This window comes from Alternaria rosae (assembly GCF_020736505.1).
Source record: "Alternaria rosae strain MPI-PUGE-AT-0040 chromosome Unknown BKA58scaffold_4, whole genome shotgun sequence".
NCBI lineage: Eukaryota > Fungi > Ascomycota > Dothideomycetes > Pleosporales > Pleosporaceae > Alternaria > Alternaria rosae.
Window position 1 is genome coordinate 844,507 of NW_025763573.1, and position 11,186 is coordinate 855,692.

At 50.6% G+C, this 11,186-nt stretch overlaps 2 protein-coding genes across 2 annotated transcripts; one reads left to right on the forward strand and one right to left on the reverse strand.

Moving 5' to 3' along the window:
- The first annotated feature begins 1,168 nt into the window (after positions 1-1,168).
- BKA58DRAFT_428608 (uncharacterized protein) lies at positions 1,169-5,846 on the forward strand. Its single transcript, XM_046173018.1, has 5 exons — positions 1,169-1,369; positions 1,417-1,710; positions 1,775-1,803; positions 1,862-3,473; positions 3,528-5,846. Exons 1-5 carry the CDS (start codon positions 1,237-1,239, stop codon positions 5,756-5,758), a joined length of 4,299 nt encoding a protein of 1,432 aa, XP_046026009.1. The 5' UTR covers positions 1,169-1,236; the 3' UTR covers positions 5,759-5,846.
- Positions 5,847-7,613: 1,767 nt separating this feature from the next.
- Positions 7,614-8,930, reverse strand: BKA58DRAFT_145493 (uncharacterized protein). Its single transcript, XM_046164679.1, has one exon. The coding sequence runs from the start codon at positions 8,655-8,657 to the stop codon at positions 7,743-7,745; it is 915 nt and encodes a 304-aa protein (XP_046026010.1). The 5' UTR covers positions 8,658-8,930; the 3' UTR covers positions 7,614-7,742.
- Between the last annotated feature and the right edge of the window lie 2,256 nt (positions 8,931-11,186).

The following is an 11,186-nucleotide window of genomic DNA, read 5'->3' on the forward strand; positions in this document are numbered from 1 at the left end:
GGGGGTAGCGTTCGAGAGGGGTAGGCGAAGATAGACGACGCGTTGCGGACCGATGTTCTTCGGGATTGTAAGTTGCTGGAATCTCGCTACGTATGTAAGTGGCAGGTGGCAGCGACCTGGCGTAGACAAAAAGGGTAGCAGAAAGACTGTAAGCAAGGCAGGGGTACCGGAGTATTTGTGTCGATATGTAGTCGTACGTGGTGCACCTTGAACAGTGACTTTCGAAATATAAAGAACTTTCGACAGCCGGCTAGAAATGGGACTGAATAAAACGACATCAGTTTTTACATCTCGAAGAAGCGCATCAACGGATGTGTTAAGACCACAACTCTTGCTCACCTCCCTGGTAGAGAGAACCTTGGAGGGTACCTAGGCATACCTACCTAGGCAGGCATTGCTCATCTCATCTATTGAGACTTCATTATTTCAGATATACAACACGCTCGTCTACACCGTCTCCTTCTCCCTCTCAACATTAGCGATAGTCTAGCTTTAGTAGGCATTGCATCCTGCCTAGGTAGTCAAACCTCCGGCTACGATGCGCATTGCCTGGCTTCAACAACAAAGAAACAAGTTTCTTCGCACATGTAGACAAGACAAATGGAGTATTTGCTAGCACGTTCAGATCAATCACATATAGTTGAATCAATTTTGTCTGAATCACAAGCGCTACGCTACGCCTAATACAGTTAGTTGCCCCCCACGCTAGAGGCGGAAGCTCCCACCCGTGAGGGAAACGGAAGACGCGACGGAAGGCTTGGGTTAGACTTTCACTTCTCATGACAGTTGCGCGTCTATTTATTTCTCCCATCACGGCGCTTCAAGCTCTTTTTAATACGCGTAGCACCTAGTAGCTTGTCTGCTATTCGGTATCTAGCAGCAGAACCCCACCGCGGCGCGTGTTTAACGCTGGAATACTAGCACGAACCGCTGCATCAGCTCCCCATGCCCACCTGGGCGCTTAGCTAACTATGCCATTGCACGAAATTTCTGAAACACTATCGCGTCCAGAGCTTCGGATATGTCTAACTGTATGTGAGTGCAATCGTCGCTGTGCCGCGAACTACGCCGCAATCTATGACATTATGGAGGCTCCGGGTGCGCGCACACCCCTTGAAAGGTTTGGGCGGTTCGAACAGAAGTATTAAGTATCTTAAACTACCCATCAATTTGATCGTAGAAGAGTCTTCAGTGTATTGGTTTAATGCACAGGATCCGATTCAGTGATTAAGCCCGATGACTCAATCTCAATCCGGTTCAGTATCCCCGGTGGACCTGACGGTATCCGAACTACGACGAAACGACAGCACGACCTCTGAAACATCCCCACCTCAGCCCAAAAATGACCAACAAGAGGTGGAATCTCACAGTAAGCATATCGACAGCGGATATCTTAACATACTGACCATCACGTAGTGTCATACGGTTCTGTAGGAAGCGCATCGTGGCTTCCGTTTACTCTGAGATGGTACTACCTGGTCGCACTAGCTAATATCAGTATTGCTCTTGGCTCCATAGTCCTTTGGCTCAGCTGCCATTCAAGAAGCAACCATGGAATTGGTGGCGATGACGGATCGTCGATGGTACTCTTTGGGTGGCGCTTCACTCCCACTCTCATTGCTGTACTTTACGCACAGATGACTGTCATACTATTTGAAGACGTCAAGAGAACTGAACCATTTGCACGGCTTGCCAAGGCATCAGTGGAGGGTAAGTAGTACCCGTGTACCGATCGCATAAGAGACGTGTATAGTGTTCTTACACCAAAACTTAGGTACAAGTGCGTATGGTACCATCCTCCAGGTAAGTCCTGACTTTACGAAGTGCCTGTGAGACATTTACTGACTTCGTACCCCTCCAGACTCCAAGAGCGTGGTGGTCCATCTTCATGGACGCCTGCTTTCACCGAAGACGGATCGGCAAAACTAGCTGGAGCTTGATCTGCGCTGCGCTTGTCAACATCATCGCACTTCTGGTTATATCACCTCTTTCCTCGGCCCTACTCACTTCTGAAGAACTCGTTCTACCAAGCTCTGCCGAATTCGCGAGACTCGTTCCTGGGAACACTACCCAGCTCCCAGTCATTGCGACAAGGGATACATATTTCCGGACAATGGCTGCGCTCATGAGGAACGTATCAACATCAGCCTGGGTCACCGATACTTCATTTACATTCCCCTTTTGGCCATCGTCGGAGAAGGCTCAGTTCGGTCCGAGACTGACATCGTCATATGGCGCATGGAATGCAGAGACTACCACATTTCGGTCAGAGTACGTTTGCCATGATATGAAACTCCAAAGTGCGGAGTTGAGAGAAGAGCGGTACTCGGATGTGTACTCCTTACAGCATTACGGCCCCTACAAAGGGATACAGCCTATGGTCACATTCGCACTAGAATCCAATCAAGGATGCAGATACGAGTTGAAAATTCACCCTGCGATTGACCTAGCACTTGGTGGAGGTATGACTTGGTCGAACGCGACTACCTTTTTCCCGACTGCCTTCAACGGAATACTCCCTCTCGGTGGCAGAGTCGTACCGTCCAACGTTACTTCCACGCATGTATACGCTCGGGTCAACGCTTCTCAAGAATGCAACAAATACGACATTATTCTTATGAGTACTCCGTGGACTGCCCCTTGGAACAAGACATGGGATGGCCCCTTCCTTCCCGATAACATGACATACGAGCGTTCTGCAGACTTCCGTATGCGAGGCATGCTTTGCAGTTCTCGATACACGATGTCTAAGAATACTACAAGTGTAAAAATTTCGGGGAACTCAGGCCATTACTTCAACGCAAGCTCTGAGACCGACTCGAATGGCCTGGAAATTCCAAACAGCCTCGCTGATGTTTCCATGTTCCAGGCAACAAGTATGCAGAACAACTGGAAAACATATTTCGACAGAGCTAGCATGCAGACTGATGCCATGAGAGCTGGATATACTGCTTTGGATTCTCAGGAAGACGGCAGAATACCCGGATACTCCGGTGTGGCGCCCATGCTTGCCGCACTTTCAGGCTTCAATCTGACCGCCTTGATCAGCGACCCCAATATCAGTCAAACAGCAGCAAGAGTTAAGGGACGGTTTTTCACGGAGACGATGAGGGATACGCTCGACTTACCTGGCATCATCCAAACGAGCAAGTTCCAAGGATCTGCTACCGTCGTCCAGGAAAGGGTGGTTGTTTTGACTGAGATTGGTTTCACATTGGCTGCGCTCTTTTACGCGTTGGCTTCGTTCCTTATGGTATTGTTCTGGATGTCTCGCTTACCCTATCGGCCGCTCAACCTTCGCTCAGACCCCTCCAGTATCGCTGGTCTGGGTCTTTTGCTACAGCCTCATTCAGACCTCACTGCTAATCTCAGACGCTTGCACGTCGCCTCAAGGGGTGATTTTTATAAATCACTATGCAATAAGAGTTATTTGATGTCAGACAGGTTTCTAATTCAAGGAAACCCGCAACCCGGTACGTGACGACATCATCGATAACGTGACTGGCTTGCTAATGCTGAACGTGCAGATACCACCTCGCCGCACATCAAAACAAAATCGGATTGGAGACCTCGTGTGATCCATGTGCGGACACTTCTCGCACTGATAGTACTGCTCACATCTATCATGGCCGCCATTTTGACTCTCAACGCCTTCTCCGCACGATCACTACTATCGCAGGCGGGCTTTACCTACGAAGCCGACATCTCAAAGCTCAATCTTAGCTTCCCGACATTTGCACCTATTTCCATTGCCCCGACAGTTGCCAGTATCGTGATCGGACTCTGGTGGGACCAACTGGACATGACGTTTAGGACACTTCAGCCTTACATATCGATGTCTCAACGTCCGACTTCAATCAGTGCTGGAGCGGGATTAACGTACAAGTCCAAGACTTGGATAGGTGCGGCTATCAAGGCTGCGCGCCACAGGCATTGGGTGCTACTGATGGTTGCCGTCGGCTCTACCCTGACCCAGGTCCTGACTGTTTCGATGTCTGCTTTATTCGAGAGAAGATCAACACCGACTACACAGCAGATATCGCTGCTCCAGAATTTGAAGATACGCCACGATCCATTCGTGACCAAAGTGGACGTAATATTAGGCAACAACAAGCGATGGGGATATTCCCAAGACGTTCTCGACGAGTTGTATCTCGACGCTCGTGAGAACTGGCTGTACGGAGCAGGGATACAACATTCATTCAACGACTCCCAGTTGCCCTGGTCATCTGAAGGGTGGAGCTTCTTGCCGGTAGATCTGACCCACATTTCGAACTCTACAGCTTCACAAGGTCAACAAAATAGCTACGGTAGTCCGGCGATCGCTTCGGCTAATGTCAGTCTTCAAGTGCCTGCTATCCGCGCAAGGCTTGAGTGCAAGCCCATTGAGGAGGTCTCGAACGCATCATCATGGCTCGAGCCTGTGGATCTCACTGATGACAAAAGCATATTGGCGGATGACGTTGCGCGACTAAACAACACGGGAGGACTTCAGCTCTACAAGTTGCCAGTCGGCATTTTCATAAACAGTTCTTCTGAGACTACCACCTTCTCATCACCAAACTATGAGGCCTGTTGCTCCAACGGGACTATCGAACAGCAGCATCGGAGTGTTCTGGGCTATTGGTCCGCCGCTTTGGTCAGACCTCCCTACGACAAGGTGTCTTGGCCGATGTCTGTCGTACCAAAATGGGTCGTCGGGAAGCCGATCAGCATTACAGACACCAATGGACATAAAGCCTTGTACTTCAGAGAAGAGCCTCAAATGCAGGCTGCGAACTGTCGACCAATCATCGAGACCACAGAAGCTAATGTTGTTGTCGATGCTCAGTCTGGGGCGGTTCTGTCACGGAAGGTGAAGACTCCGATAGAACCGATGAACAGTGCCTGGGATGATGCCTTCACGCCACATGAGGTCTCAGGGCACGCTTCTCAGCTTGCCAATAATTCCTACGTGGGGCCATTGAACGTGACCACATCGTTCGGAATCCTCTTCCTCGGCTCGCTATTGGGGTCTGCAAACCGGGGCTCTGATAGCAATGCCTTCGTGTTCCGAGACAAAGAGTACGGCCTTGACATGGACATCATGACCAATACGATGTATGTCATGGCCAACAAAAATGCTGAAGCACTACTGGACTACACAACCTTCGTAGAGTCAGCCGACCGCACATTCCAAGCATTCTTTCAACAATTTGTCAACAGCGGATTGTCATTGAAGCAGGGCGGCTTCACATACCAATCAGTTGACGACCGAAGTATTGAGGATCTTAGCCGACCAATTTATACAAATGGCACAGTCATATCGAAACGCGAGACTGTTTCAACACAGAGTATCTCAGCATCAGTGTCAACGCGCATCCGCGTTCTACACATGAACGTTGTTGCCACTTACCTGGCAACTGCAATTCTCATATGGCTCACTGGCACAGTATTCGTCATCATCAGTCTTCAGCGAAAGTATACAAGCTCGATGATTCGCGATGTGCAGCTTATCGCCGGTATGCTGGTTCTCGTAGCCGGCAGTAATAGGTTTCTGGAATTGTTGCATGAACGCGGCATTGCGCTGAAGAAGGATCGAGATATTCAAACAATGCTTGGCTGGTTCAAGGATAGTGACGGCGAGGTTCGTTGGGGCATCGAGGTGCTTGGTGGACCAGATCCAGTTCAATGGGTGGATGCACCCGAAACAGGCAATCATATTCGGGAGAAAAACTCGATTGAGTTTGGAAGATTACTTCAATGGAGGAAAGCCTAGTATTTGGGTTATAGAGGGAAAATAGTGTATCCCAACCAATATGATGGCTAATCATGTCTTCAGCTGCAGAGCTTCATACATCCACTGCTGAAGCCTTAACGCTCCTATGTTTGCCATCGCGCTTTTCTGGAATGTTCATCAATTTGTTATGCCCAAACGCCTGTTCTCGGCGTTTGGTATTTGTCTAATCAGAGTATACAGTCTTTCCTTCAGGGGCGCCGACTAATTCCGCTCTAACCAGTGTCAACGATCTAGAATCTCACGTTCCACTAAACTACTCCGGACCAGACGGACCTTCTACTCCAGCAACTCACCAATTGGCATAACCCCGGGATTCGCGGACCGCAGCGGGTAAGACGACCCAGCAATGGACTTGTTGATGTACATCCATGCAGAGTCGTATCGATAGGTAGTGGATCGATTCGATAACGATACCGGTAAAAAGGCATGCAGCCGAAACGACATGTATGGCTGTAATGAATCAGACCTCGGGAGGATGGAGAACTTGTGACAGCGTGGAGCATCGGAACCACACTCGCCTTGTTCTGGAACATCAGGCTACTGCACGAAGATGTAGTGTCTGGTGCAAATCTTGCTGGTTGCATTATGCACAAGCTGGCTACGCGGCTCGATGGAAGACATGGTCACTGCGTGGTTCATCAGCAGTTTGGTTCGCAAACTTTTTGCTTGGCTGCGGTTGGCCAACAATGCTATGTAGAGGCTTGGTGGAGTAAAACGGCTCCCCAACGACTACTCTACTGCTGCACACTGCAAGGCACCGGCACTTTGCAGTGCACTAAGAGGCGTTCATGGCGAAGGAATGACGCAATGCTCACGGATTGTGGAAAGTGGGCCGGAACGCCCAAACTTCTGGCATACGAATCTGCAACATGCACTCAACCCTGGCTCGAAACTGAGGCATGGCTTGTACTTGGCTGGTGCGCAGCTATGACTGGTTCTAGCGGCGCCGCTGTCAGTCGCAGGAATACTCAACGTGCGAGCCATGTGTAATGTTGGGAGGAGGCCTTAAGTTGGCTGTTGCGACGAGAATTGGTTTTGCGAACATGTTTGCTGATCACCGATGAGCATAAGATCATGCGATACATAAGCTTGACGGAGATGATGCACTGAGCGTGCTGTGAGCAGCGTGAGGCCGCATCAGTGTACGGTCGCAAGCGATGCGCAAGGTGATCGAGCGGTCAAACCACACCAGGTGGCACATACGAACAAGCATGTAACATGGTTTCGAACTTTGTTATTTACATCACACTCAGCTTGAGACATACATTGCTCGGCTATTGCGACACCAAAAGTAAACATGCTCTGTTCTATTGAGCCATGTAAACACACAGCTGAGAGTTGCACGAGGATCGGGGTGACGCATAGCGAGACGCGATATAGACGCGCGTGCATACAGCTCGAATCGATTAGATTTGAATTAAGCAAAAGACCATCAGGAAGATGATGATGAATGGATCTATTTCAGGCTACGAACAGAATCACCAAGCCGAGACGTCTCTGCACACAACCCAACGTCCTTGTCCAAGTAAAAGGAGAAGAAAGTCCTTGACGAAGCGAATGAAAGAAACAAATATACCTAGTGGGGGGCTGGGCCCAAAATGGTATCCGATATCGTGACTTCGTGAGATAATATGCGACCAAGGAAGCGAGGGCGCCAACGTCCAAGACGACCAAGTAACACACCCGGGGTGTCGTTCAAGAAGCATCGAAGGCGAGGGGTGAAAACAAAGATGACAAAATCAGCCATGACAGGTGCGAGTCGATAGTGGGATGAAGAAATGAATAGATTGGACCTGCGACGCTGTCTACCCCTGTCATTACTCGAGTTGGATCAACTCTAATCTCCTCTTCCTGATCTCTCCTGGGTATAGCGCGAAATTGGTATCCTGAATTGTGGATTCGCAGAATGTAGAATCAAATAGTTCCTTGAGACCACTGCCATAGTATACAAGTACTCAATAGCTTATGCGTGGAAAGGCTGGTGGCGGCGGGCATGGTCGTGAGCGTGAGCGTGCCTCTTTGCGTTGACATACTCGACCGCGGTGACGTAAACAGTCTTGGTAAGCTTATGGTAGGGCTTATCGTCCTGCTTCTCAGGCGCAGGGGTGACAGCGGCAGCAGCCACTTCGATGTCGGCAGTGTAGGAGTCTTCGTCGGAAGCAGAGGTGGAAGTAGGCTTGGCAGCGGAGTACTCTGCCTGCTTGCTGGAGCTGGTGGAAGGCTCAGCAGAAGACTCAGACTCGCTAGGAGACGAGCCGTAGTCGCCAGAGGGCGCCTCTCCACCGCACATATAGAAGTCCACGCTTTGGTCGAGGTGGCAGGTCTTGGTCTGAACGTCGTCGGGAAGCACGTAAGAAACCTTATCGCAAGAAGCCTCATCGTGGCAAGCAAGGATAGGACAGAAGGTGTTGGAAGAAGATGCGGTGTTGACTCCGACCTGGCTACCAGCCTTGAGGTAGTATCCGTCCTTCCTTGCAGGGCAGTCGCCACCAAGACAATCGACATATGAAACATCGAGGAAGTTGTATTGGAATTCCGGCTTAGAAGTTTCCAGATAGTACTCCAACTGGGTAATGTCGACGCCTTTGCATTGTTTCGTCTTCGAGATCTTGATGGACACACCAACATCGTCTTTGGGAGGAGTGTAGTTCTCATTGTAGATCTCGCCAGTCTTCAACGTGACCATGCCATCTTCGGGGCAGCCATCACCCTTGTAAACAGACCAAAGGTGAACGTCGTATTCGCAACGATTGATGACGCGTGCGTAGGGCCTGGCAGTGTCGCATTCCTTGTTCAGAGTAACAGCGCTTCTGAGGTTGGTGGCGGAAGTGGTAGCGACCATGGCCGAGGCCGCCGAAAGGAGGGTAATAAGCTGCATTATCGTCGAGTTGGACCGGTATAGTACTTGACGCAAAGGTAAAGACTCTGAAGAAGCGATCGAAGGAATGCCGGCTGAACACCTAAAAGAGTGAAGTTATTCAGCGAATGAACGTGGGTGACGAAGTCTTTCCTGAGCGGTAGAGAAGGAGTTTGGGACCTGGGGGATGCGCAAGTAAATAAGATGGCTGCATCCTAGTCCACGCAGCCCAGGCCCACTTCGAAGCCCGTCCGCCATGGAACTAATCGTCGCCACGGCATGGACTTGTTTGGGACGGGGCCAAACGTCGTGGCTAGTCCGGAGAACAGGCACGGACAGCATGCTAGCCGCGATCAGATAGGTTCTCGACAAGATGGGCAAGGGGCGATCCAATCGGACGAGTGCGGTGCCTGATCGTCAGGGCAATGGCCGTAACTTTGGCCATCTCATGTCGGGTAAAGTACGAAAGCAGAGTAAATAACAGCAGGGATATCGCCGATCGGCATTGTCTTCCTTCTGGCCAGCATTGGTTGCAGAGATTTCCGGCTGGGAATGAAGCAACTTCCTGGGCGCGTGCTACTCTGCTTACAACAGAGATGCGAAGTTGTTATTTGGCTGCACCAATGAAGCTGGGCGCACCTCCCTCATCGCAGTATAGAGCTTGTGAGCCTCAGGTTGGTGATGCACAAACCCGAGATGAGTCCGCTTGGCGAGCCTGGCCATTGTCTTAAGCGATCCATCCCCTTCACAAGGCTTGAATAGGGGCTGTGTCCAGGCCTCGTCATCTCTTCCAGAGCATGATCATCCGCGACGAGCTGTTGAATCGTTGATTTACAGTCAGACATCCTGCAAGGACAAGTCGTAAGACAGCTGTCACGATTCCGTTGGGGCCGTCCAGTTACGCCATCCTTGTGATGACGACCGGTCGAGCGTGTGTAGCAGGAATATGCATCGTCAAGTGCGAGGTCCAGGCCGGTGCGCTGTCGCAATGTTGCAGAAAGCCGGTAGTTCGAACCATTCAGCAAGGGCTCCTTTCCACATTTAATTTCCCACACTCGCCAACCGGAAATCTCCCATGACGGCCAACGTAGGATGAGATCAATTCCGCCACAAGTGCCAGCTCTCTGTTCTTTGCTGCGCTTGTTTGCGGTCAACCCAAGCAAATACAGTCACTGACTTGGCTGGCTTGGAGGTGCAGCATAGCGCAGTGAAGCGTGCGACGGATGTCGTGGCACCATAACTGGACCATCTCGGCGACACGATTCATGTGCAGAGCAATCTGCCAGCGAGTCGTCTCTGGTTGTGCGCCAGTTGTGCATCTTGTCGAGAAGCGCTCCAGGTCACAGACACTTTGGTTGAGCGGAATCTGGGCACGAGCGAATCTTTAGTGGGGTTCTCCCGGCCACCACGTGACACAAACACCTGTCAAATCTTGGAACACTGCTCTCCGGCCATAACATATCCCTATCACCTTGAGAGTTTGCTTACCAGACAGACTCAGACGACCTCGAAAGGCTGACAGCATTATCATTGGAGGATGGCAGATACTTCCTGGGGCCATTTTGCAACAAGCCATCCGACCTGCATACTTCATCTCTCGGCTCTGCATCCACTCGAAAGTCTCTACAGTACAGCCTCAGTCATGGAGGTTTACACGGACGCGCAGCAAGTCACCTCATCCTCTCGTTTTTCGATTTCATGCCGCGCAACCCAAGGTTATGACTAAGGTGACCCGCTCGCACGCTGAAACTATGCGGGCGATGTCTTAGCGACTGCCATGTGAAGCACGACGTATACCACGAGGTCGGTTTAAGAACCAGACCTGTGCTATACGACTTGCACCTATAAGGATTGGCATACGTGGAGCTAAATACCTTCTTTGGTCTCGAAGCGTGTCTTGCCCGACCATGCCTGATGCGAGGAGTAACGTTCCGCAGCCTTCTCGAGCCGCTGTGCAACACCGCTACTAAGCTTGCTAGATTGACAATGTGCAGAGCCCTGGGATCATGTCTTCTCTGACGGTGGACATCTTCGCATCTGGATGACGTGAGGTGCAAGTAGGATTCATTCTTCGGGATGTAACCGTCTACGCTATTCTCGGCACGTTTGATGCCACATCTTCTCCGGAAGACAGACGTACCACAATAGTGTGTTAAGAGAAATACCGATACGCGAATCGAAACACAACATCTGCACAGGTGTGGTTGATCTGGAAAGAACTAGCTCTCTGGGTATCAAGTTGAAGGCTCTCGATACGGGAGTTGCTGTCCCGTGAACCTGGTCACTGACACTGATGCTCGATCCGTCACTCGGCCCAGATTCAATGCCACTGGATCGCAGGGATGCGGTCGCCATGTCCACTTGTGTTCAGTTATTCAAGCAACGATGTCTCCAACATGCTGTGGCACTACATCAACCGGCCTACTGACATGCTTTTGGGTCCGTTCAGCGACGCCAACTGGATCTCACCAGCTGTCAAATACCGACTGCACTAAACGTATGTTGCATTGTTACCTGTCAGGCGGGGTATTATCTTCGCGCGTCAGTCGA

What these genes read in the sequence shown, in the direction of transcription:
- BKA58DRAFT_145493 (XM_046164679.1), bottom strand. Translation starts at nt 8,657, where the DNA reads ATGCAGCTTATTACCCTCCTTTCGGCGGCCTCGGCCATGGTCGCTACC.
- BKA58DRAFT_428608 (XM_046173018.1), top strand. Translation starts at nt 1,237, where the DNA reads ATGACTCAATCTCAATCCGGTTCAGTATCCCCGGTGGACCTGACGGTA. An exon ending in CGTATGGTACCATCCTCCAG is followed by an intron (nt 1,804 to 1,861) that starts GTAAGTCCTGAC and finishes GTACCCCTCCAG; the next exon opens with ACTCCAAGAGCGTGGTGGTC. An exon ending in TCAAGGAAACCCGCAACCCG is followed by an intron (nt 3,474 to 3,527) that starts GTACGTGACGAC and finishes CTGAACGTGCAG; the next exon opens with ATACCACCTCGCCGCACATC.